The sequence below is a fragment of the Necator americanus genome, chromosome I, assembly GCF_031761385.1.
Source record: "Necator americanus strain Aroian chromosome I, whole genome shotgun sequence".
NCBI classification, from domain to species: domain Eukaryota; kingdom Metazoa; phylum Nematoda; class Chromadorea; order Rhabditida; family Ancylostomatidae; genus Necator; species Necator americanus.
In genome coordinates, this window is record NC_087371.1 from 12,704,093 (window position 1) to 12,731,663 (window position 27,571).

Genomic DNA, 27,571 nt, shown 5'->3' on the forward strand with positions numbered 1-27,571 from the left:
ACAAATTCTCCCATAAAATTATGCTTTTATCCGTATACTGTGAAAAGCTGCTGAGCCCCGATTGCTTTCTCTAACATAATAGCCTACCTATTCCTTGTTCAAGGACCAATTATCTGAACGCTAGTAACGGCATTGCCCCCACTTAGTGTTTACATTGTTTTTTTTACCGTATGTATTTGATGCTTGGCTAATTTCCTGTACTTCCTTCTGAAATATCCTAATAAATCATAAGATGTGGAAGAGTGACAGATGAACAGAGAATAAGCATACGACACTCACGAAAACTTGGATATTCGGATAGCACGTTGCTAGTTCGCTAATAACGTGCCAGAACTTCTTGTCGCTTTTTCCATCAACGGCGATGCAAAATTGATTCTGTGGTTGGAAGATGGCCGAGAGAAGCATAAGAACCTGAAAAGAGAGAAATACGACGCAAAAATGAATTGGCCTCAGATAATACAAGCTGAAAAAATTGATGATGACAGATGAAAGAAGAATGTGATGAAGAATGAATAACACCTAGGAAATCTAACGAGAATTTATGTCTATAAATTACATATGCCTCGTATTACCCATATATACCTGAGCAACATCCTTGTTTACTAGCATAGCATAAGCAATGGGGAAATCTCGCTCTTCATCCGACAACGTCGGAAAGAAACCGAAAAGTCGTTGGATTGTACGACACCTGAATAAATAGATAAATAAATAATTTGCATAATGGATGGGAGTATTTCATTCGAATGAATCAAAGCTATATGTTTATTTTTGGTTCATATGGACAAAATACGAGCTCACCGTTATCTCAAAAATATTGGAAACGCTGTATTATCAACAGATGTCTTAAGAAGTGTACATATGTCCTCTTAGGTACAATTAATTTTAAAATACTTAGTACCCTAAGTAGCATTTTTCCAAGCAAATTTTGTAAAGTACAGTTGAGTGAAGAAAAAGAATATAGTCGTTTGAGGATTATTGGCTGAATAGCAATCGTAGTGCGTTCATTTTCAATCTATATCAAGGGATTCCAACATTAACACTACCGCACATATCAGGGTCCCAGTATAATTACGGACGCGATGGCGAGCGTCTGACACATCTACGAATATCGAGCCTCGGTTGATCCACGACTGTGCAGACGCACGCACCAAACAGTCCCTTTTTTCTCCACACCTTAAATTTCCGACCCGACCTGACCTGTCCGAATTATTTAGAATGGCGTCCACCATCACGCTATCGTTGAACGTCAGTCGTTTAGCATCCGTGGCCGCTGCTTCGTCGCCATTGAAAAGTGCTTCGCACGAAATGTTCTTCAGCATCGACGAGGTGATCGACCTGTAAGCAGATGATCAACAGTTAAAAAAAAACAGTGGAAAGATGGAGTGTGTGGTGTTGATCAGACTTCTTGGAGTGGATATATGCCATCAAGACATCTACGAAGATACCTACAGTACATAGCACAGTAAAATCAGGGGATTCTGTTGGAATTTTAGCTAGTGGAGAGTATTTACCACGTTGATATGATACTGACTCACCGATCTGTCCCGCAATTTCCTCTACATTTGACCCATCCGTGCGTCACGCTTTAAAATGATTCTTTTCTTTAAATACGCTAGGTGTCGGCAGTGTTTCCATTAAAAGCAGCGTATCACGATTTTGACGTGGTGCGGAATCCACAGCAAAAAATTTCGAATTTTTCGCTGTGGATTCCGTTGCGGAGCGTTGGATTCCGCAATCCGCTACCTAAACTGCGCTTTCGCTGCGTGTTCCGCGCCACGTCAAAAACGTAATACGTTGTTTTTGGCGTTGTAGAAGGAGCACCTTTTATTTCCACTATTTCCCTATCATCACTACCACTCCATTGGTTATTGTGTTTATTTTACGATATTTTACGTCTTCACGCTTGAACATTGTGCTGAATTGCTTTTCTGAGGTGATGAAGTTCTATACATGTCACTTTTACCTACCTTTATCATGCTAAAAGGAAATTGACAGGCACTCCAGAAAATGTTTCTAGTCCAGATAACATAATCACCATATGTAAACGATTTTCTAATGAACTAAGTGGGAAATACTTTTTTGAGGGGAATGACACATCAGTAACAAACAATAAAATACAAATTTAGAACAAAAGCAATAAAAAGACAAAAAAAATATAAATAACTCTAAATAACTCTTTTTGAAGGAAGCGTCAAAGATGGAGATGGAATGGAGAACCTTGTGATTCACCTATTACTTTATTCCCCGGTAAGGAATGTCCGTCAAGAGGTCATGGGAGGCAAAGGATAACATGGAACTTTCTCACTCTTACCGTTGTTTCTTTGCAAAATGGACGTCAAAAACTTCCCCGACTCCACAGCATACTATTAAAAAGCGCATACTGTTCATTTCTGTTAAATGATAAATGTATGTGTAGCCATGCAGAAAATGCTCACCATTCAACTTCTAAATCCGTAAGCATCTTGTTGAAATTGTCAGAAATAGTAAATAAGGCCGCACACCAAAATAAAGCTATGACAAGGATTAATTTCAAATTTGCTCGTGAAACAGTTAATCCTTGAGAATGCCAGTTCATGACACACTATAAACCTTTTCGAATACCTCGCTTTTCGCGTCCATAACAACGGTCACGACAGTTTGTTGGTACAGCTGGGAATAGGTCAGCAGCGACGTGAACGAGAGAAATCCTAGACGATTCTACGTAAGAACGTACTGAGTTATGGCAGACCTGGAAAATACTCTAGAACTACGTTCAACGACATCATTCCAGTAAAGGATGTTAGAATTAACAGACAGCACTGATGTGAGAATTATCTTGTTCTTGTCCCGAGTCATAATTTGATCAATTCATGGACATTATTCAAGCCCAAAAGATGTAGTCCCTCGAAGAATTCTAGCAAAAATTTCTCCCGCCGTCGTTGCAGTCTTTTTTATGCGAATCACATGATATGAACTGAACAAATGTAAGTTTAATATTTGTCTGATGATCAGGACAAAATGCATCACTTTTTATTCCTGTAAACTTACTTTTAACAATAAATAACACAATACATAACTTTGTAATGCGAATAAGTTATCCAAGAACATCTTTTTAGAGTTCAAATATCAAAAATAGGCATCGATGTTTGAGTCACGAATATTCATCTTCTATGAATTAGGCCCTCTGCGTAATCTGTCTTCGCCCTAATCGGCATTCCCGAGCATTCGTTGAGCTCAACACACAGTGAACTAAGCAACAGAACTCCTTCAAAGTCAGATATGGAGGAGCTTTATCAATAAAATGGTAACAATGAGCCTCAGGCGTGGAGACACAACGCAGCCTGACAAAAGAAGGATTACTTTATAAATTCAGGACTAAATATCGAGTAACCTGTCTACTGCCTAGCTGGTCTACACCCCTATGCCTCAATCTCCCTTGCTATCGTACACGGATATAGAACCTTCATCGGATCTTGGAAAATAACACGTCTAGCAACTACTGTTACCCCAATCCGTACAAAGAAGGCAAACTCAACCACTGAGTCGTCATTAAAGATTTTCTCTTTTGCGATTCTTCACGACTCCATCTGCAGAATGCCGAGTGCTACTTTTTGAAAACCCATAATCTATCCAATCAACATCTTACCTTCTCACAAAACTTTACATGAATTAGGACATATTCGAGGCACATATACAAAGATGAAGACGTCATGAAGCATGGTGCAGTTGCGTGAGCCACTGCGCTCGAAGTTGCGCTGTTAGGCACGGGTGAGGACCATTGAAAGCATAGTGTTTTAAATTAAAGGTATTACTCCACGAATCTGAGGTGGTACAGATTTTAGGTGGAGTGTTCGTATACGATTACGCAGTATAGTTATGCAGAGTAGATTATGGAGAGGGGGTGATTCCGTCCATTTCTTCCTAATTGCCGTAAAAAACGGCCCGGAAGACACGGCGCGTGCACAGGGCTGGGGCGCTCCAATCGAACTCGTTATAGGAAAGAGCGCGTCGGATCGCTCGAAGCCGTATCTTCCGGGCCGTTTTCTGCGGGAATTAGGAAGAAATAGACGGAATCACCCCCTCTCCATAATGTACTATCCTGTATACGAATACTCCACCTGAAATCCGTACCACCTCAGATTCGTGGGGTGTTGCCTTTAAATGCGATATCCCGAGAAAAAAAGAACGCCAAGCATTTGGTTTGTACTAAAAATTACAGAGCTATTTAGGCTAACCTAATGGGCTGATATCAACTATACTCTAGTCAAGATTACATGAAGCAAGGCGCAGTTGCGTTAGCGGTACGTTATCGAGTGGTTGTGATCGAGGAAGGACCTTTGTTGACACCACTCATCTCTTTACTTGGCGATGGTCCCGCCTCGAATACAACCCCTATCTCCTCCGCGGTGCTTACGTAACTGCACCGCGCTTTATGTCGTTTTGACCCCGCTATACTTGCCAAATCTTTCCCTAGCTGCTGGGGATTCTGAAACACATGCAAAGAGCCAAGTGTGTATCTTTCTTAATTGTGCCCGGCGAATCCCGATGCAATTGCCTCACTCTCGCAAGCTCAGAAAGACAAAAAGTAAGAGAAAACTGGACACTTTACTGGAAAGTCAGTCAAATAACACCAATCCAGTTCCGCACACCACAACGATACATCGTAAAAGTTTTCGTGAAATAAAATTTCGTTTGTTACACCACTACAACCAATCCGATATGCGCATTAAAACAGAAAACATTCATCTACTTCGAAACGAAATGGATCACAATTTCAACAGACGAAAATAAATTATTCTTAAATACACCATCTGTACTAAATTATTACTGATGATACGGTGAACCACGGTATCCTCCAGGACCTCCTGGTCCGCGGGCGAACGGATTTCCTCCAGGAACTCCTACAGGACCGCCCATCGGTGGAGGAGCAAAACCTCCCATTTGATGTGGAGCAAATGAAGGAGGAACTCCAGCGGGTGGTGCCGGTTCTGATGGTGGGGCTTGTCCGAATTGTGGTGGCTGGCCGAATGCAGTGGGTGGCGGTCCAAACTGTTGCTGAGGTGGAGCACCGAAACCCTGAAGGAACCAGAAACAATAAGACAGACAACGAAAAGACTTCACAAAACTGTGGAAACGTAATGGAAGGATATGTGGAGAAAAAATCCCATACTGGCAGATTGTCAACATTTGCAACCCGAATACGAGAGAGGCAAGCAGGTAAGGATGATAATTGGATAGAATCATTCCGTCTTTGTTATTAAAAGCAAGAACGACCTACGATTTTTTGTGATCTTCAAAAATAAGGTCTCCGCTATTATTCAGTGTGAATAAACGTAAGAGAAAATGGAAACATTGAAAATGATTAAATGCGACTCTAGAGCTGAATTATTGGCTTTAACATTCATAGAATCGATCGATCCGAAAAGAAATCCAAGTAACAGAAATCTACAATTGTAGTCACAGCGGTCTGCTTTGAATATGGGAACATCAACGCCCCAGGAAAAACTACAAACTCGAATGGTCCAGTCACTACTTTCCTTCCAGAATACCAAAGAAAAACCACAGTTTCTTTTGACAAAAACTCTACCATGCCCATGTGTTGTGTCCCTCCTTTAAGTGTCAATTGTTCTTTCACTCGCTGTTCCACTTGTTGCGTTAAAGCTCTATTTCAATCATATTTTTGCCGATGCAGACGTGAATGAATAAAAATAAACTTTAAACATCCATCAGCAGCACAAAAGGAGCACACAGATTTGACATAGAAGCCGTTTTCTGTCGTTTAGATGCTTTCAAAGCATGTAAAGCCCTGTGAAAAATCGAAAATATTATAAAAATTGTAAGCACAAGTTGTGGGAGGTTCACATGTAAGTTATGACACCTTCTACAGTAAGAGAACGGTGTCAAAAAAAAAACCTAAAAACACGCTCAGTAATCAAACATTGAAGAACTCACTTGCGTTGGTGGAGGGGCATACTGGGCTTGTTGGGGTGGGACAAACTGTTGAGGAATTCCGCCAGGCGGAAAATGTTGTGGTTGTGGGATCGGAGTCGATGACACAGACGACTGTGGCGTCGGAGGCTGAGGCTGTGGTGGGGCATGCGGTGGTGGGGCGAACTGCTGGGGAGGTGGAGCGAACTGTTGTTGTTGGGGTGGAGCACCGAAGCTCTGCAAAAGAGAATGAAATCTATGACTTTTTAAAGAACTTATTCGAAACTTACTTGTTGAGGAGGTGGAGCAAACTGAGATGGTGGCATTTGCGGATGCGCATTCTGCTGCTGCGGTGGGACGAATTGCTGGGGCGGTTGCGGGGGAGTTTGTTCATGATGTGGATGAGTCGGTGAGAAATTTGTAGGTGGCATGTTAGACTGTGGGAACGAAGGTATCGAAGGGATAGTTGGTGGTGGTGGAGCAAATTGTTGTTGATGTTGTTGAGGAGGTGGAGGGCCATGTGGATCCTGAACTGCTGGTGGCATCATAGGTGGTGGTGCGAATTCCGACGGTGGAGGCGCGAAAGCGGCGGGAACTCCAGCTTCCAGTGGGATTTCTTCAACACATGGAGCGGACATGTCATGTCGGGCAAGACCATCCGGTAGCACCTGCGTAGAAATTGAGAATAAAACACCAAAACAGAACAGAACTATCTACTACCTGCTCTTGAAGCGATGGCTGAATAGTTGCTGGCAGTTCCTGCTTCTCCGATGGCACAGGTGACGGCGGCGAAAGAGGTGTGGCATCGAAACCATTCACAGGGAGAGGAGGAACGTCCCCTTGATGAGAAACAGCAGGTAGAACCTAAAATTAGTTTTGTTCAAATCACCTTTTTTCTGTGATGAGCACTATATAAACGTCACTTCATTAGGTTCAAAGTGTTGCGAAGCAATAGACTGGGAAGCAGCATGAGTGCTTGGAATGTGAAGACCTGCTACAGACTTCAAAAGGCGTTGCACATCATCCTAGAGAAAGGTAATAAATCTTCAACTCTTTCAAGAAGAAAAGCTTGTACAGTACATTAAAAGTAAACGACGAGACCTCAAATATTACAATGTTCCTTCTAATTCTAATCTAATTCAATTGTAAAAGTTCGTGACCATCTACCTTTTTGCTGTTCTGTCTTCAATGAGAGGCAACTTTACTCGGAACAAGGCAAACACGAAAAGAGTGCAGCTGAAGGTCAGATGAGTAATAATTAGGCTAAAGGTTTTTTTGCGCCGGCGGAACCCAGTTATTTCGAATAAAGGATAGAAAACAGAAAAAAATGCTCCAAGCAGAAGATCTCGAGCATGTGATAGATGTGATGGGGAGGAGCCAAGACTTCTTCAAGTGAAGGGGTCTAGCTAATGGGATGCAGCTCGAGCAGTGTGGATCCCTTCGTCAACCGTTCAAAAGTGAAGAGGTCCCTTCGAAAAGTGAAGGGAGTTAGAGCACCGACTTCGACTATCGCATACATGATCTCAATTCCAACCATTCCAATAGAATCCTATACTGGCTCGCCTAATTCTGCTGATTTATGTGAAGTACTTTATGTGTATAAATGAGTCTCTTCCATTTTTTTTTCTTATTTGTGTACAGCATGTGAACATGCAATTTTCGACTTAAATAATCTAACCTGGATCTGCCCAATTTGCAGTTGTATGTCGGCCAATTCGGCAATGGCCTTACTGTCAATTGAAACATCGATCTTCAAGTTTTGTTCGGACTGCAAAGCGAGGAGAAGATCGGCATCGTCAGCAAGAGTAATTAGGTCACCCTCTAAAAACCAAACGTGTGTGCATTGTAGTACGAATATGAACGAATATTAATATATAAATGTGAAAACAAGAAGTGATGTGTGATAATTTAGTGAGTGTAAGAACATTAGCTACACGTTATTCATCGTACGCTGATTCCGTAACAACATATAACTAACACCCAGACTTTGGGATAAACAAAAAAACCACAAAGCACTATTTAGCAGCTGAGAATAAATGAGTCTCTTCCAGTAGACAACATGCAAAATGTAAGAAGGGGCATGGCCAAACTTTTTCAAGAAAAGGGAATAGTAGTCAATTGAAAAAGTAAGCAAACGAAAAAAGTTGTGGTTCAAAGGCATCACTCCACGAATCTAAGCTGGTACGGATTTCAGGTGGAGTATTCGTATACGGCATATAGATTATAGGGAGGAGAGTGATTCCGTCCATTTCTTCCTAATTGCCGTAAAAAACGGCCCGGATGATACGGTTTCGGGCATTCTGGCGCACTTTTTTTCTACAAGGAGTTCGACTGGAGCGCGCCACCCTTGTGCGGCGCCGCATCTTCTGGGCCGTTTTTTTACAGGAATTAAGAAGAAATGGACGGAATTACCCTCCTCTCCATAATCTACTATCCCTTATAAGAATACTCCACCTGAAATCTGCACCACCTCAGATTCGCGGGGTGATGCCTTCAAATTAGATAGAATTTTTAGTTCCTCGGAAATTGAACAAAGCCTACAAAAGTACAAGTAAAATGAAAATGAAAGACTCAAACTAGTTTTTTTCTCCGATCGAAAACCTATGCAAATGTAAACCGATTAGAAATTCCAAATTCTTCTACAGTCGAATCATTTAAGAAAACACAAACAGCAAGAAACAGATGAGTCAGCACATTGAAAAAAGACTGCTAAATTCCAAACGTTCAAGTAGATTTAGAGGCCCAATTTCATATCACGCTTTTAGATCTGGAACCAGCGATAGGAAATATTAAGATGACAGAATCACTTTGCATCTTTCAATTCATTAGCTCTTCTAACTCCCGTGCTTATCAAGATTTCTGACTCTTGCAAGAATGAGTCATGAGACGGAAAGGGAGTTTTCACAGAGAAAAAGATAGAAACGAAGGACTGAATCTCCAAATTTTCCCTAAGCCAATCATCCCAAGCCCAGTCTCTAATCAACCGCATAAATTGAGATCGATCCTCAGTTGAAATAAAACCTGCTTCAAAATGAAACTTCAGAAAAGAAATAAAAGAGGTAACTTAAGGTAAGTCTACTTAGAAGTTTTTTTTTCCAAATGAGAAATTCTTCGTGAAGTGAGCGAACTACGCTTTAGTAATTGTCTCAGAATAGTACGCAACCTAAAACTAAATAACCTTTCATCATCATTTGTGAAACGTGAATTTCGGTAACTATATAAGAAACCATGATAAATGGAGGTGACAAGTTAATTAATAGAGAGAGAATAATACCCAATCATAGATACACTGAAAAATGGGGATATTATGTAGTATTCGAGATTGACGTTAAAGGCATCACCCCACGAATCTGAGGTGGTACGGATTTCAGGTGGAGTATTCGTATACGGGATAGTAGATTATGAAGAGAAGTGTGTGATTCCGTCCATTCCTTCCTAATCAAAAAACGGCCCGGAAGAAGCGTCACGTGCACAAGGCTGGCGCGCTCTACCCGAACTCCTTGTAGAAAATAGCGTGCCGGAATGCCCGAAGCCGTATCTTCCGGGCCGTTTTTACGGCAATTAGGAAGAAACGGACGGAATCACCCCCTCTCCATAATCTACGGTCCCGTATACGAATACTCCACCTGAAATCCGTATCACCTCAGATTCGTTTGGTGATGCCTTTAAGTGAAACACTAAAATATGTGTGTAATAAAATAGCAAAAAAAGTATGCAACCGGAACATACCCGAATCCTTGTATTTCAGGACAATTGCTTCAGCAGATCCTATTTTAAAAATCCTCTGTAGCATGAGAGTAAGATCATTGAGGGTAATATCGTTCGCGTGATGAAGCATCGTCTTTCTCACATCGCTACCGAAACGAGCTTTAAGGATCGTCATCGCAACCTGACCGTTGTTTGTTGCTACCATCTAAGAGATACCCTAAATAAAGCAGAAATGATACAACTGACACAATGTGCTGCATTAGACAAAAAGAATCAGACGATAGAGAAATCCTGCAACACTGGTGGTGAAAGAGAACATTCTAAGCCTATGAGCATCTAGGATGTCCGGAACTAGAAATGGAAGCGATGAGAAATGGAAATATGCAAATTTGATGACGAAAGAAAAAAGACTGACGAAAAACAAATGTCATCGAGGGACCAGAAGGAACACAACCTAGCACGGCTGAGCGCTGACACGCAGATGTGGGGCGCAGAAAAATGGGTGGAGCCTCCACGTTCGCCATTTTCAAAGACGCCATAACCGTTTGGCGTGTATCATCAGAAATTTCATTGGCAAGTGTCCAACGTTTTGCGGGAACACGAACGAAAGAACGGCTGGCTGGTAATCCCTTGGTAACATTCTTTTTGCGTGTGTGAAACTCTAATTTCCAAAATATCAAAGGGTTTAGGCTGTTGTACATTGGAGATGAACGAAGAGGGAAATGAAGAACTTCCAAGGAAGCAAATGAAGTTGTCGCCAACGGCAGCTGAAGAGGAGGATAATGATCTGGAGTGCATCGGAGAGATCAGTGGTTTGTTGCCAATGTTCAGTAGGTACTTGTAGTTTTAAATTTCTCGAAGCACTCAAGACATTTGATATTTTCTCGACCTGAGCAAGATCCAGCTATTTTGTTAAACTCGCTCCCTACAGTGTTATGGCAATCTTTCGATGAAATTACAGTTAGCTCGAAACGACCTAACTTGTGCTGCGATTGTATGAGCGACTGCGCTCGAAGTGGCGCGTGAGGCCTTCGCTCAACTATGCTCGACTCTGGTCGGAACCATCGGGAGTGTCATTGCGAGCGCGACCACTTACGCGGTTGCACCACAAACCAAGTTTTGATTAGTCTGTAAGCAGATATCGTAGGATGTTCTGGACGAAACTGAGCGGTTGTGACTGTGACCTCTGCATAAGATCTGGATCATTTTTCTTCTTAAGAGAGAATCCCTGTACCTTTTCGGCGTTGAACATAGACACAGTTGCAGTTACCTGTACTATTTACCTCGCTCAGAAGAAATGGGTAAAGTGTAGTTAGAGGGAAGGGAGGCGACTCTCAACCGCGCGCTCATCTCTAAAAGTAAATAACTAGTTAAAGGATCTTTGACATGTAAGTTAAAGCTGCTAAGAGAAAAACGGAAGACTGAGCCTATAGAAATAAGAGTGCAGTTGAGTGCCCCCCCTCCCCCCACCAACATTTTGTCCGGAGAAATTTGTCTTTAGGAGTAATATTGATTGGTGGCTATTTCTGGTGGCTCTGCTCTATGCAGTTGTTTCGAGTTAGTTCAGGTCAAAGTGATGAGCACCAGCTGACTCCACCGAAACGCGAAGCTCTCACCGATTTTATGGCTATTACAAATGCAGAAGAGTCCGCTGCGTTGTCAATCCTAGAGAGTACCGCATGGGATGTCAATGTTAGTTCCTTCTTTAAGTTCCCGATCTTTTTGTATTCTGTCAGTCTTGCTCAATGTTTCAGAGAGCTTTGAATTTCTTCTTTGGTAATGACGATGAAGATGCTAATGTGGAAGAGGCAAAAGAGAATTTAGTCTCGAGAAATTTGGGGAACTCCACTCCCAGTGGTCCAGTTGATCTCACAGTGTGTCTCATTCTACGCATTTTGCTCTCATCTCACTAGCCAGGAATTCATGTTGTTAATCTTGGTTGAGGGGCTAGAAGTATCTCTAGTGTCTTGGAATATCGATGGCCTTGATGGAAACAACCTAGCAACCCGTATGAAGGCAGTATATAAGATCGTTAGCAAGTGAGTTCCAAGCCGATGGTGTTTTTCGTTCTTCTTCTATTGCTTCCTATATTGAATTTTCAGCCTAAACCCGGACTTTGTCTTCCTCCAGGAAGTTGTGGGAAGGGAGCTCCCAGCCATCGATCGACTATCCAAGCTTTATGACATTTACTATTCAAACAAGGATTATTTGTATTTTACAGCAATACTGGTCAGCAAAAGTTTTGAAGTTGAAAGGTATGTTTGCTTTTCGGTTGTTCCAACATTTATTACGTTTGCTTATTTTCTGTCGAAATAAAATGTTTAAAGTCATTACGTTATCTACTACCAGAATTCCGGAATGGGACGAACACTGCAGATAGTTGAGGTTTGTTCATTCTATAGTTTTGTGCAGATACACTTTTTGAATCTAATTGAAGCACATGCACATACACTTTTTGTATCTAATTAAAGGCATCGCGATTTGTACTCTTTACCTTTTAGTGTATTCGTTCATGCTCAGTTTACTTTTTAATAGTATCTCGGAAACCAATCGTATCTAAGGCAAAGAAGGTACAGAAGAAAGATAGAACATTTCATATTAGGAGAAGCAAGAGGTTCTGAGGGTTTTTTTTTTGTTTCATTTCTACGAGGATTATTAACAAAGTCAGGGCTAACCGATTTAGAGATCTAATATGCGCCTTTTTGTTCGGTAACTTTGTCCATTTTAGTGGGAATTTCGTAATTCCGCAATTGAAGAAGTCCTCGTCCTTATTGGTGAAAAACTTGACCACCTCATTTTCACAAGCCTTTCTCGAGGCCAGTTTTGTATCATCAAGAAATGCTTTGCAAATGCTTGAAAAGATGATAGTCGCTAGCTCCCATATCAGGACTGTACGGCGGATGCGGTAGAACCAGCCGTCCAAGCTCTCGAAGCTTGATGGAACACAACATCTTTCCTATCGGCTAATTCTGGCTGCTTCTGGTAGAAGGTGGTAGCCTGCTTCATTCTGATTAGTTTTTCATCGTAGAGGTCCGAACTGAGTGTATGGCCCGATGGGAGGGAGCTCATATTGGATGATTCCCTTCCAATCTCACCAAAACACAGCAAAACTTTCCTGGCCGTTAATCCGAGCTTGGCGATTGGATCGTTTGAGTCGGTTCACTACGATTGGACCACGACTTTCTCCGGTTTTTGTTCCCGCAATGTCACCTTGGAATCTCCGTATAGTATGACTCGATGTGATGTTTACATAGTCAGATATGACTCACTAAAGACATCTAACGAAAACACTCAGAACTTTTTTCATCACTTAATATTTCCTCGCTGGTTTCGGTCTTATATGTTTTTTCTTACTTGGTTGTGTGGTATCAGTATTGAACCATGTTTGTGGAAATTGGAAATATTTCCTTGTATTTATGGACTAGTTCATAGATTTTACAGGGCAAAATCGGGGAACAGCAGGTGTTTCTACTCAATACGCATTTGGAAAGCATGAAAGAGCACAGCAAAGCAAGGTTCGATTTGTTCATTATTCTTTTTTGTTGTTCTTTGTGTTCTTTCTATTATGTTCGTCAATTGCAGGAAAGAACAATTCCAGTTGTGTATGACAAAGATTCACGAAATCATTTCCACTAATCCGAATTGTTTGCTCTTTTTTGGAGGTGATCTTAACATAAGAGATGATGAGGTTCCACTGATTATTCTATACTTAGAAGTCTGTTCCATTGCTTGGCTTCTCCACCTCTTCAGATTTCAAACGTGCCGCGAGGTTTAGCCGATGCATGGTTGGCAGCGGGTGGCGACAAAGGAACACAATTCACGTGGGACACTCGAAAAAATGACAATAAACAAGGTTTTGGCGCAAGGACCAGGTCTGTGCTTGTTGAACTTTTTGCGCTTTTTTTATTTCTTCCGCTTAGATTTTTCTTCAGGTTTGATCGAATTTTTTGGTATGGGCCGCTATCTCGTGTAAAATTTTCTCTTGCTGGTCAACAAAGAATCAGAAGTTGTCTGTGTTTCCCATCAGACCATTGGGCAGTTCATTGCGAGTTCTCGTAAATCTGCAAAAGATTGCTCCAGGCTTTTTGGGTGTCATATTTGAGACTCGTATATGCATACTTGTATTAATGAAGTTAAGGCGACGATTGTTTCGATAATTCTCGTGAAAGTGAGTCCGTTTTATTAGAATTCTAAACTAAAGTAGGTTGTACAGTTAGTACTGTTGCATTTGTTCCTTGACCATTGTCCAGTATTGATTTGTACTAGTTCCGCAAGTGTTGATTTGCTTATAATTCATTTCTGTGTCTCTTCTTTACCCTTTGATAGGTTTACGGTTTGATTAGTGATAGTTCTTTGAATTATGTATAGTCGGATCAAAAGAATATGAACCCTGGTGCAGTAGCGTGAGCGTCTAGCGCCTGCACTCGAAGCGACGCGGCGGAGCTAGCTGCACCGAGCTTCATGTCGTTTCATCCTACTGTAGCATATGACCTTCAACTTATTGCAAAGTGTTACTTATTGTGTACCAATATGTAGAATCCGTCATAATCCGCTTCGTGTACATATTCAACAATGATCTCTACATATTTGACTTTACATACATAGTCCTGTTATTTCAGTTCGTGTTGAGCCCAATTCGCTTATTATCACCGCAGGAAATCCGTAATTTTCACACCACAATAAAGTGCCGACGAAGTTATTAAATTGGATTATCACAGGCTGATAAGCGCGCAGTGAAGCTCATGATCGTTGACATGGATCTCTTTATACGAGATATGATTTGTCTAGAATTAATGCAGAGCAGCATTATGCGGATTTTTTTTTCAGTTCAAGTATTTATATTCTGTTAGGCAGCACCGGGTAGGATCTCTTACGATCCTTTAGTGTAAACGTAGTGCTAAGTGTCTTGCTGATTCTCCCACTTGCATAGTCGGATCCAAATCACTTGAACTACGATACAGTTGCCAAGGGGACTGCACTCAAAACTGCGTGGCGGTGATGGCTGTACCACCGCGAACTGCAAGGGTGGTTGGTACTAACAAAGGTCCTCTCGCGATCCTAACCGTTACGCTTCACCACGGCGCTTCGAGCGCAACCGCTTAAGCAACTTCATGTCATTTTGACCCTTCTATACGTCCCTTCTATACAAAATTGGTGATACGGACTTTTACTCAGATCAAATAGAAGTGATGTAGACTCGCCATTTAACAACTGATACTCTGTTCCATTTTACCCGTGCTGGTATTTAAGTGATACTTTTACATTCCGCTGTGATACTCTGTTCTACTCTTATATTCCGTACTAACGTAATGGGCTCATATCAACTATCTCTGCGATGTATTGCTTCAATATATCGCAGAGGTATAGTAGGGTCAAAACGAAATGCCGCTCGTTGCAGTTGCGTAAGCGGCTGCGCTCGAAGCGGCGCGGAGGAGATAGCGATTGGGATCGAGGCGGGACCATCGCCAATTGCAGCGATGAATGATGCCAACAAGGATCCTTCCTCGATCACAACCACTCAATACCCTATCGCTTACGCAGTTGCACTGAGCTTCATGTAATTTCGACTGGAATATAGTTGATATTAGGCCATTAGGTTAAAGGCATTACCCCACGAATCTGAGGTGGTACGAATTTCAAGTGGAGTATTCTTATACGGGATAGTAGTTTATGGAGAGAGGGCTGATTCCGCCCATTTCTTCCTATTTGCCGTCAAAAACAGTCCGGAAGATGCGGTGCGTGCACAAGGCTGGCGCGCTGCAATCGAACTCGAGTAGAAAATAGCGTGCCGGAATGCCCGAAGCCGCATCTTCCGGGCTGTTTTTTGCGGCAAGTAGGAAGAAATGGACAGAATCACCCTTTTCTCCATAATCTACGATCCCGTATACGAAAACTCCACCTGAAATCCGTACCACCTCAGATTCGTGGGGAGATGCCTTTAACCTCAATAGTTCTATGTAACTTTTACTACAAACAAATACTTAGGGTTCTTTTTCCTTAGGATATCGCATTTAATTCACTCGCACTATGCTTTCACTCTACTGCTCTTAACATAAGAACTTTTAATGCTTTTAAAATGAACTAGAGAAAGAAAAATTAAAGAAATGCCAGTAGCAAAATAAAAAAAAAATAGAAATGAAGTTTTAATTTAATATCACGTCTCGCTAAACTAAAAATATACCAATGATTACATTACAACCAGTTTGGTACTGGGCTAGCTAGTTTTGTGGAGGTTTCTTGTAAGGAAATTCGCAAAACTCTTTGAAAGGGTAGGAATATGTGGCAAAAAGCCTTTCTACACCTTCTGCTTCAAGTGGTGAGGTTGGCGAGTTTCAATCGAAGGTCGTCACACCTCACTTTTCATTGCTCTTGAGATACTATCAACTACCAAGTGTCGTGTCCAAAATTCTGTTAGAATCTTGGCCGTTTTCATTCAATCCTCTTTCAGTCACGTGGATGTTGGAAGTAAAAGAGGTCCGTTGGTTAGAGGATAACAAAGCAAAATATTATTCACGAGTTCTAACAACATCTCTTTCTTCCTTTCTCTCCTTTTCTTTGCTGCCTCGGATTCCCAAACATAAAAAATCACCGTTTGTTTTGTAGGAGCAGGCGCTTTTGGTGTATCCCTCGAACGCTATACGATCACCACAAAACTGTCAAGTGTGCGTCGAGTTTCGGGGTATGCAAATCATTCAATAGAAGAAATAGAATTTGAGCTTGAATTGAAGGACAATTACTCTAACAAATAGTTTTCTGAAAAAACTACACAAACAAGAAGAAGAATTACGGAGAATGAGCTAATTTTGCAGGATAACAGTCTATTATCAAAAGTCGTTTAGCTCATTATTCGAACACTGCCTTTACCACCTTGAGCTTCAGAAGAAAAAAATCAGTAATAAATGTGTGTTTTTTAAGGTCCAATCTGAATCAATGACTAGATTTTATTTCAAAATATGAATATGCTTAAATGGAGGAGAATGATACATCAGATAATGACAATGTTGATCTAATCTACAAAACCCATCTTCACCCAATAAATCACAGAAAATTCGGTTGAGAACTAGATGTTAAGCAATCATATCAGCTAAGAATGATAACGGAATTAGTAATTATATTTTTACACAAGAATTTATAAAGCTAGAATGGTTAGTGAAGCAATGCAGATTACTTTCAACACACTTAAATTGTCACTGCAAAAAAATCACTGAGATTTAAACTCGTTATTTCGGAGTACCGACTTTAATACTCTAAATTATTCGGCATGGAGTGAAATAACGTGTGAATGACTGGTTAAACCGTAGCATACTGATCTATTCAATCTTTTCTGGATTAGAAATCCAATCCAAGGTCAGTCACTTGTTAAGTCACTCCATGGAAGCTGGTTTCTTTCCCGAAAGGAATTCTTCCAGCATAACTTCTTCTTGTCGTTCTCGATCTTCATCAGCAGGACGAATTGATGCTTAAGAATCAATAAATTCCACCTGTCTTAAATATTCTAAGATCAATTTGCTCACTGTTCAGAACTAGAGCCGGGCTGGGATCCATGTTGATAATAGTAGCTGCAGAACGAGCTTGTTGTCGGATTAAATCCACCTGAATTTATTTGTAATCAGACAAAGTGGATGTTCTGAGGTTTTGAGGGATTGAATGTGTCGGTATCCTTTTCGAGCCTATCTCTTCCCTTACCTCTTCTTCGGTTCTGACGATTTGATTGAGCGCTTCAAGATAGGTCATAGCTTGTTCAGTCTGGTTGCAAAAACGCACAAGTTTATCGACCTTAAGCAAAAGTTTTGATTTCCGTCCTACTGTTGATATAGTAGTGGAAAAACACACCTGTCTGTTGAGATCTCGGATTTTTTTCTCCATATCTGAAGAATTCCTCAGGAACGAGTCAATAGCCATGACCGCATCCGCACGTTCTTTACACATCTAGAAAATGGGCAATGGAAGTATGCAGGAAATAATCCCTTCTTTTTGGACAAAAACCTCAGAACTATACAATACGAACCTGTTGTGCCCGGCCCATTCGAGTGCTACAGAGATTGGCTAGACGCACTCCTTCATCGGCGACTATACTCATTTGATCCAGTGATAGTTGAAATCTGAAATCATCCATCCGTTCAGCTCACTGGATCGTTAAGATAAGCACGTACGACCAAACGCACACAAATGATTATCTACGATCTATTTACTTATTAGGCTACTTCAGCACAGTACATGCTCATACAGAATGCGGTATCAGAAGGACAAAAGTCTATTTTAGAGGAAAAACAAATTTCGGTCGGCGAAAACCATAATTTGGTTCAACGATGACTGAAATCTGAACAATAACAATTAATTCAGGTTACTGAGTCATTAAGATAAGCAGCTCTGCCGGGGCAACTATCTGACATTAAAGGCATCACCCCACGAATTTGAGGTGGTACGGATTTCAGGTGGAGTATTCGTATACGGGATGGGAGACTATGGAGAGGGGGGTGATTCCGTCCATTTCTTCCTAATTGTCATAAAAAACGGCCCGGTAGATACGGCTTCAGGCGTTTTGGCGCACTATTTTCTACAGGGAGTTTGACTGGAGCGCGCCAGCCTTGTGCGGCGCCGAATCTTCCGGGCCGTTTTTTACAGCAATTAGGAAGAAATGGACGGAATCACCCCCTCTCCATAGTCTCCCATCCCGTATGCGAATACTCCACCTGAAATCTGCACCACCTCAGATTCGTTGGGTGATGCCTTTAATAATTAGGATTTGATTGCACTTGCCAACCCGTTAATAGCCAGCCAATCATGCCTGAAAGGCAAACGTTATTCAGTAAATGAGCACTAGATGAACAGTATTCCTCAAACAGATTGAATACATCTAAGTTAGGCAAAACCTAACTATACTATTCATTGAAACACTAAGCATATCCATCAATTTAAGGATCATAAATGTTTGCATACAATAAAAACCCAACACGTCTGAGCTTTTTGAGAAAGTTGAATGATTTTCAGAAAGCTAACAATAGTAGAACTTTAGTTCGAAAACAGTTCGCTTTTCTTAGCATTCACATTAACAATTTTTGTTCAAGACTCCAAATGATTTTTTTCGAACCTTGTCGAAGGAAGAAAAAACTGCTGCTTAATTTTCACCTTCGTTCAAACTCGGTCTCTCTTTCAACGATGCATTTAAGAGCCTATATGAGAACGAGTTTTTATAGATGCTGGGGCAATCGCACTCGATCTCCGTTTCGCACATCATGCCAAAGCAGTTCGTTTCCGCTCGATTCCGTGTCCCTATCGGTCTACTCATCTTTGCTCACCAAAATTCCTTTCTTTTGTGTTATCGGCTCCGTTTGATCAGCTTTATAAATCCTCGTGATTCAAACAGATCAATTTATAGCCTCAACCATCACCTTCCATTCTTCTACAACTATGACCTTTCCTCCTCTTTATTGATGTTGAGCTAACTATTTTGGATTTGTTTTCATTTTTGTTTGCGGTTTTCTATGTCTTTCGATTCACTTTTTTACATTTGCTTATCTCCGATTCTTGACTATCAAATTGAAATCTGTCCAGTTTTTTCAGCACTGAATACACAATGTTCCTAAATGCAATTGAATGTACAATGTTTCCATCTGTTCTGTTTTCATTATAATCTGCAGACATATTCAGTTTTTCTTTTCAAGGAAGGCTCCTTTGATTTTATCGAAGTCAAATTCCATTTTTCGGTTATCACTCCATCATTCGATTATCGAGAAATTCAGACTATTATTATTTGGATACATTCAAAATTGCTCCTCAATTCTTTCTCTTCGACCGGTTTTTTTCTCCATTTTAATCCATGCTTTGTAACTCTGACCTTTTTATTTTCGACTACCTACACTCGTTTTGCAAAATGCAAAATTTCTAGATTGCTTCAAGTTCTGCCTGCACTTAGCAGAGAAGATCAGTGATAAGAGAACAGTTCAGAAAAAGAAAATGCAATGCAAACAGTTGAGCAAAAATCGCAAGCTATGACAAATTCTTAGCTCATCTTCCTTCGCCATCACTTCAAGTAGAGAATTACTTTAAATTCAAAGCTCAGTTCATATTTTATGCTTGACGAAGAAAACATGACCTAGGGCTTTCCCAGCAAAGCTAACATGATAATATTCCATCTTACTTTTTGTTGAATATAACACTTAGACATACCCACTTGGCTAAACTGCACACGCTAACATGTTTTGAGGGCAGGAAATAGACCGGTATCAGGATCTCCTTCGTGCCTCGCATAAGTAGTTCCCAAGGAAATAGATACTCAACTAAGGGCTCATAGTTCAAGCAAATAAGCCAACAAGAGATTTGTGAAGAGGGTGGCAGAAACGATGTCTAGATCTCTGCTACCGTAGACTTCCTCGGAATCTCGGAGTTGGTAACATCCAAAAAGGATGTTGGTTGGAATTGACCTAACTATAAGATTGGTATTGAATAGGATTGAAACACACTAAATATGTATTAAAACATATTACAGCCAATATTTCTTGCCAGAACTAAAACGCGCACGTGCAAGGAGAGGAATGTGAAGGAACTGCCTACTTCCTCCACCTTCCCCTAGTGACGTCATCGATGTTCTAAGCACTGGAACCGCTTCTCGATGCTCACAATCTCATGCCTTTTTGTCCCTTCTCGGCGGGATAAGATACGAGGAATGAAACAAAAAACAGGACCGTGATTGCGCATCTCCGTCGCGCGCGCACGCACATCCAAATGAGACATTTTGGGTATCATTATGGCCGTTCTCCAAGACTGAGGAAAAACTGAAACTAGCGTGAGTTGCGCGCATTTCACGACGAACTCAACACTAGAAACAGCCATAAAAGTCCAAAGGGACGTCATTTTCCTCACAAAGACTGGCAAAAAAATTTGGGACAGGTCATCGAGAAAACGCACTTATATTATACCATTACGGAAAACCCGTCCACGAGAGCTTAGAGAGATTTACGAAAAGTTATGACATCATAATGATCAACTAACCTAGTTAGAAAAGCAGGCATTACTCTAGACAAAACATGGCCTATGCCTCAAATTTAAAACAAGCAGGTACTTTTGATTTTCTTTATCCAACTGAGAGCACAGGGAGAAATTCCGTCAAAAGAATCTAAAAATTGAGGCCTAGACTGACTACTCCGGTCATGCACGCACTACTGTTCGGCTGGTAAGCAGAGAAAACAAGTGTTTTTCGAGCGTATTTTTCAAAAATGCTGAACAGGAGAATCTGCAACTTTTATAGGAACAAAACTTTTCTGTTATTCATGTCATTGTTGAAAAAAGGTAGTAGTTCAATCGTACACTGTCGAAGCTTTGGGGCAGGATTTCCCAGCAGGCACTATTCTAAACAAAACATGGCCTATGCCTCAAATTTAAAACAAGCAGATACTTTTGATTTTCTTTATCCAACTGAGAGCACAGGGAGAAATTCCGTCTAAAGAATCTAAAAATTGAGGCCTAGACTGACTACCGTTGATGTGGCGATATGATAACTACAATGCAGCAGAGACACTTCTAATAGCACCAGAGGTCGTTATGCACGATGGAACGTGAATTTCTTATTGGTTTGCCTATGAGTACTTAGTCTACCGTGTGCATCCACCTGCGCCGTTCGTCGCTTCTATGCAATCATACGTTCAGTCAAATCTGGATTCGCTTTGACTGCCTCTTTCAGATGATCTCGACTGACCGACAGACGTTGTCCCGAGAGGTGCTAGCCTCCGAGGTCGAAATTGCCTTCTAGAGAGCTACTAAACCAAAATTACGTTCGTTCACGGTATCTTTACCGAATGCGGTATGAATGAAACAATCGTATTTTTTCGTATTCAATCCCATTTTGGAATCTTGAAATCGCAAATGAAATGAAATTCGGAAAAAGCTTGCGTTGAGTGATCGCTGCAGAATTTTATGGACAGGAACAACGCACGATGCTAGCACATATCTAGGAGACCTACAACTATCAATAGGTGCACTTGATTGGTACTTGGTCGATTTAAAGTAAAGTTAGAAAATCGGGATTTCTTTTCATAGCGACTTGTCACTAACTTTATTTGTACTTCCCATAAAGATTATTTGTCATACAAAAGAAAACAGCAAGGTTGCCTGTAATAGAAATAAAAAACGAAAGCAAAATGACCAACAAAACGACAAAGTGCGAACAATCGTTCGTTCAACAACACACGTTTTATACGAACTTTTTTTCTTCTACCTCTTTTCCCTGAACTTTTGGAATCAGACAGAATTAATTAATCCAATAATAACAAGGAAAAGGTCGCAAACACATATAATGTCAACAGTATCACTCAATCATACCTACATAGAAGACTTTTTTTGCTTATTTTTGTTTGTTTGTGCCGTTTTGAATATAAGTTTCTGAAATCTAAATTTTAGATTTATAAAACAATCGAACTCCGGCATATGTGTTGACTTTGATGCACAGCTGAAAGATCACAACTAGCATTACTGAAAATAAGGTAGCATGTTTCCACTACAGCATGATTTCTCCAAATAAGGCGCTCAAACATGAACACATCATAAAAAATGCGAAGATCTTTCTTCATTTACTTCCGCCTCGATATTCGGTGTTTTACGGTGGATTTTTTGTTCTAAGTCTGAGAAATCGGGACACGACAAACAAATTCAGGCCGAACTCAAACACTGAGCTATACAAAAAATTCATTGTTCTACATTTGTGTAAAAGAATTTTAATAAAGCATTAGAACTAGAGATAAGGGGACCAAATTCGTAACGTCACGACGAAACAGAGGTTCACTCCCCACTATTGCAGTCGCTCCCGCAAGATAGTCGCCAGCTTCGTAGCAAATCGCTAAACAATCTTAACAGCCTCATCTTCGGCTGATGTACTCCTGTTTACGATAGATTCTGGAAGGCTATTCGTGACGATACGCAACTAGCAATTGCATGACGACAACGATGTGGACTGGACGACTTTTTCACAACGGCTCAGTAATTGAAACACGCACACAGGCACACTGTTAGATCTCTCTGTTTTCGTCGCCTACAACCTACTCCTTCCTATAGGTGAACTCTCGAACTGTTAAGGAAATCCGGATTCTTCAACAAATTGGATTTGAAGCAAACAGTTTGAGTTCTCCGCTGATCTTCTTTGCACGGCGATCATTATTTTCCTTTCTTTCTTCTCCCGTACATACCTCCATTCGAAGAAAACATTCAAAAGAATCTTTTCGAGATCACTTGAACCCGATCAATATTTAAGGTCGTTGCAGTAAATAGCCCTCATCCTATTTGCCAAAAAAGATTCTTGCACTTTTTCAAATGCTCCTGCTCGCAAAAAGATATCCGCTGTACAATTTGGAGATATTTGCTTTCTTTCAATCAGAACTACAGGAAAGTGCGATAGCATCAATTCTAAAAAGAGAACCGAGGATAAATTCGGAGAAACACCGTCGAAAGCACTACCATAATACTCTTTGATATAAAGTTTAGTATAATGTAAAAAATAAGTCAAAGTTCCCATTAAATGGCGAAGCGCGAGTAAGAAACTATTGAGCAACTATATTTTCAAAGAAAATAACAGTTCTTTCAAAACACAAAAACTTTTTGGTTTTTGCCTGACAACGATTAAGAAAATCTGACAAAGCAGAGCAGGACGAATTACAACCTTATAAGGCAATCAATCAACGGCATAAAATAATGCGCTAACTGACTTATGAATGAAAAAAGAAACCATAGGGTAACTTCTGTCTCAGGAGGTTCACAGACTCTACCACAACCCTATTCAAGAATACACGTATCTTCTGCTTCCTTGTTTCTCTAAGGTTCTCAATGTATTCTATCTGTCGTGTATTTGTTCTAAGCGATAATCAGGTTTTCCTTCTTTGGCAGAAATGAAAGCCGGTACCGGATGAGATTTGGAAGGGCGAACTTCCCAATAGAATATAAGACACTTTAAAGAAAATTTCTAATTACAGGGCGTGAAAGACAATAGGCCCCATACATCGTTCATATTGGTACATTACTATTACGTTGCGATGAGACCTACAATAACGTGATCCTAGATCTGTCATGCGATTTCTGCACACTGACGACAGTAGCTCAAAATTTCCACATTTCAAGATCGCATTTCAAGATCTTACCCTTAGTCACTGTTCTCGACGTTAGCGAGGAACCGTAATAATGCCAAGCTCTTTCTATGATTTGCTCTCAATTGCATTGCATTTCGGATGCGCTCAACCAGCCCTCATTTTAAAGGTACATTTCTATTCAATTGCCACCAATACTGCGAAGAAACATAATTCGAACTTCTTCAATCTCATCAGCTTGCAGGACGAGTTCGAGCTCTTTGTATTTCATTCATTACCTTCATTTTCTATGGTTTTCGTCCCAGAAATTCGTCGCATAATAAACGCGTAATCATCTTAGAATTTTGAAATTCCATGTTGCACGAGTAAAGAGATGCCCTTGATTCAAACATTTAGAGACAACAAACAAAGCCGTAAGACTAGTGTTTTCTCATAACTTTAGTCGTACGTGCCTACAGACCTCTTGTGAACAAGAAAGTGAAGTCCTAAGATTTCCTCTTGTAGTTTCCATATTTCTTAAGAGCCCCGTTGCAAATTAATCTATTCTATAAAAGTTACTTTCTTTGAAACAATGACAGTACTCTGCTTTTTAACTAGATCACATCCCGTGTATATTTTTGCTGTTCATTCTCATGTTTTCTACTAATACTTTTTTTTTCTCGATGTTTTGGTTTTTCTTGCTATTTTGCATTCTACATCGTCTGAGAATGCCGTTAATCACAAGGAAAGCGTCCTCAGAAACCTCTTTTATAAAGGTGCTCCAAAATATAGCGCCTAAACTGACAGCTAAGCTAACGATTATAACCCAAATTTAAAAATCTGGAAACCACCAGGATCGAGACAACCAGTAGTAGTAAACAACATCACGTTGCGACGCATGCAATAACATGAAAAAACACCACTCACTTCAACAGCATATCACTACCGGCAGATGTTTTTACGATCTCGTCCACCGCTTCGCTAACAGACCTGAAAATAACCAATCTGTTCTCAGAAATCTCGTTAACGTTGAAATACACTGTTTTCTATTGTTACAATGCATCGTTTGAATGGCATAAGTTCGACGCGTTTATATTTGTAAATTTCTATGCATTTGCACGCAAAAAATTCCTTCATTTACGTAAAGTGTATGTCTACACAGATTACGCGACAACTGGCTATACCGGCAACTGTCTTACTGTAAAAAGACGCTTAAAATAAATGTCCAATCTCTGCAAAGGGAATCAGACTGCGTCCTAAAAAGTACGCATCTACGAACATCCAACCTTAGCCACCCAAGCATAAAATTTTAAAAATAAAAAACCTAATTTTGTCCGCCCATGAATTTCTGATGGTTAAACGCAGTAAAACACGCAACATCCATTCCTCAAAGTTCTAGATCTCGTTTCATTTTTACACATCAAAACTTAAACAAAATCGTAGATGATTCATAAACGTACATTTCGACTGAGCCAGCACTGTGGGCGAACATTTCACGCGTAGCATAAGTGAAACCGCGGAACTGTGCAAAACCAGGCAGGATTTATGCTAATGAACGTAGAGAGCATCACTCATTCGAGTGAGAAACGACGTCATTGTCTCTCGGGAATTCTAACGTATTTGAAGTCTAATCGTTCATACTTAACTGAAAATAATGTCTATTGCATCGCAAATGAAAGAATGAGCGCAAAGAGTAAATCACTGCATTTTTATGCTTTAGAGTCCCCAGCGTTAACGTTCAGAACCACAGTAGACAAAACGCTAACTTACCACACGAAATAAGCCATCATATATTGAATGTTTCAATTTACAGAGAGGGAGGGAGAGAGAGAAAGAAAGAAAGAGAGAGATGATCACCTATATGTTATCAGGAGACATTAATATTGCTGCTAAGCCCCATTGCGATAAAAACGTTTGACTTGATATCATCCTTTTTTTTGTTGCTGGGTGATCCACTCGATAAAAGAATATTGAACGAATGAATAATACAACTAAAATATGCAGAATTATTAGAATTCGTAGCTGTAACAATTAAAAGCACTTATAAACATTTCAATGCATGCTGCGTCTCTTTGGTAATTTCTAGGTCTTTCTTCATTTTTTTTCTCCTTCCTTGAAATTTACGTCCATTTCAATTCCATCTCAATTCTGTTTCTATTTTATTCCACCGCATAATATGTTGAAAGATTGAAAAATTACGTAGGCTAAAGTTCTTTTTTTTTTCGAAGTACCCACACACGTTTATGATTATAACTAAATCAGTTCACATTCAAATTCTTTTCCCCAAGAGAACTGTACGTCCTATTGAAGGGTTCATATTTAGCACCTCACTTCTAACATTTTCAAAGAACTAGATGAAATCTGGCACAATAAACCTAGAATATACTGGGTTTCCAATTCATGTTCAGTGGGAAAACTGACGCTTTAAAAAACAGCGTTCCAATACTCATTCTTGAAAAAGAAAACAGTTCTGCTCCATCCACTTCCATTAAGCATATCTGGATCAATATTATTCACGTTTCGTCCTATAACACAACTACGCACCTTTACCTTTAGATACGTCCTGTATAAACATAACACAACAATCTAGAACTAATCGAATTTCTTGGCAATTTCTGTCTCTTGACATGAGTCGCTCAAAATCTCTTCAAATAAACTTTCTCCATCACGCATTGTCAAAAGAGAATGCTCTGTTGCATTTCCATCCCAAATATTTTTTTTTGATAATTTTTTCATAGCTATAAACTCAGAACAAATATAAGCTAAATTTTCTTGACATTTATTGTACTTCTTCATCCACTTCTTCAACAACATTCATTTGATAACTCCCTATGGAATACGGACAAGCGAAGAATCGCAGCGAATTTCTCATGCAAAAAAATCGCGGACACGCAATACATCAACGCTGAACGGTGTGCATTATGCAACGCTCGATGGCTAAAAACATTTCTTTGTAGTTTTCTAAGGAAGTCCGTTGTCAAGAAGGATAAAAAATTGGCGACATCATGCAGCGGAAAAACTCGCTAAGCCTACATCCAAATCGGAACACGGCTGCACGCTTTGAAAACACTCGCCTATCTCGTCTTCACCTTATTCTCGTAGTTACGTCGTTTCAAGAGTTCGTCTTTAAAAATCGTCCTTTTCTTTTTTCCACTATGTTTCGGCTTCTCTTATCTCTTAAGATGATTCAATCGTATTGATATCTCACTTTTGTTGTCCTGCTAGCGATGGCGCCACGTTGAACCGGAGTCGTTCAACCCTAAAATTCCAAATCTCAGAAAGTCTTTCGGCCCGTCACATTCTATAAATCAATTAGGAACGCAGTTCTACTCGAACGGGACGATATCTCATAAATCATCCAGACTGTAAGGACCAAAACTGGGTCGAATACGCAATTAAATAGCAGAACAAGATTGTCATTCTATAGAATAAGTAAATAAGCGGCAGCAAAGGTCATTGGGCAGAAGATTAGCGACAAAAAATGACATAAAAAAGAAAGAATCCGATAAGAAAAGAAACAAACACAAACAAAAGACCTTGTAATTTGAAATCTATGTTTCCGAGCATATGATCTTCACTCACCCTGACGTTATCTCATTTTGAACGTTAACTATTGTCTCTCTCAATGTCCCGAGCATATCATCTATCATTGAAGCTGAATTTTCGTTTGAATTGAGCAGTAAAACGCTGAAAATAAGTGTCTGAAAATATGTCTGTGAATGTGCAGAATACATAAACACTAAAAAACAAGGCTTGGACATTCCGCAATGAAAAGATAGTTCAAGACTTTGGAGATTATACATGTTGCTAAGACATGGTGAGATACAACTTCTCGACACTTTTCCTTCTTTTTGGGATCGGGAACGATTTTAATGGTAGCCATAGCTAAGCGATCTGTCGGCGAAAAC

At 40.2% G+C, this 27,571-nt stretch overlaps 3 protein-coding genes across 6 annotated transcripts; 1 reads left to right on the plus strand and 2 right to left on the minus strand.

The window, feature by feature from the left end:
• Positions 1-120: 120 nt before the first annotated feature.
• Positions 121-9,820, minus strand: RB195_005323 (uncharacterized protein; the record flags this gene model as incomplete). 3 transcript variants are annotated; one of them, XM_064177746.1, is made up of 11 exons in its annotated part: positions 121-207; positions 280-411; positions 583-688; positions 1,198-1,335; positions 4,808-5,055; positions 5,932-6,144; positions 6,198-6,575; positions 6,628-6,771; positions 6,831-6,932; positions 7,586-7,728; positions 9,637-9,790. In XM_064177746.1, 11 exons carry the CDS (start codon positions 9,788-9,790, stop codon positions 121-123), a joined length of 1,845 nt encoding a protein of 614 aa, XP_064034859.1. The 3 variants fall into 3 exon arrangements, with proteins under 3 accessions (XP_064034859.1, XP_064034860.1, XP_013301039.1); XM_013445585.2 differs by lacking the exons at positions 121-207; positions 280-411; positions 583-688; positions 1,198-1,335 and having other exon boundaries at positions 4,804-5,055; positions 9,637-9,820; XM_064177745.1 differs by lacking the exons at positions 4,808-5,055; positions 5,932-6,144; positions 6,198-6,575; ... (2 more) ...; positions 7,586-7,728; positions 9,637-9,790 and adding an exon at positions 2,436-2,461.
• Positions 9,821-10,113: 293 nt separating this feature from the next.
• RB195_005324 (uncharacterized protein) lies at positions 10,114-13,674 on the plus strand (the record flags this gene model as incomplete). 2 transcript variants are annotated; one of them, XM_013445584.2, is made up of 11 exons in its annotated part: positions 10,114-10,237; positions 10,305-10,445; positions 11,183-11,307; positions 11,370-11,489; positions 11,560-11,654; positions 11,718-11,870; positions 11,943-12,000; positions 13,057-13,130; positions 13,198-13,303; positions 13,366-13,487; positions 13,548-13,674. In XM_013445584.2, the coding sequence occupies 11 exons, from the start codon at positions 10,114-10,116 to the stop codon at positions 13,672-13,674; spliced, it is 1,245 nt and encodes a 414-aa protein (XP_013301038.2). The 2 variants fall into 2 exon arrangements, with proteins under 2 accessions (XP_013301038.2, XP_064034861.1); XM_064177749.1 differs by having other exon boundaries at positions 10,305-10,427.
• A 3,305-nt stretch (positions 13,675-16,979) lies between these two features.
• On the minus strand, positions 16,980-27,313 carry RB195_005325 (uncharacterized protein; the record flags this gene model as incomplete). Its single annotated transcript, XM_013445583.2, has 8 exons — positions 16,980-17,074; positions 17,130-17,208; positions 17,302-17,391; positions 17,449-17,544; positions 17,624-17,717; positions 24,591-24,653; positions 26,872-26,922; positions 27,246-27,313. The coding sequence occupies 8 exons, from the start codon at positions 27,311-27,313 to the stop codon at positions 16,980-16,982; spliced, it is 636 nt and encodes a 211-aa protein (XP_013301037.2).
• Between the last annotated feature and the right edge of the window lie 258 nt (positions 27,314-27,571).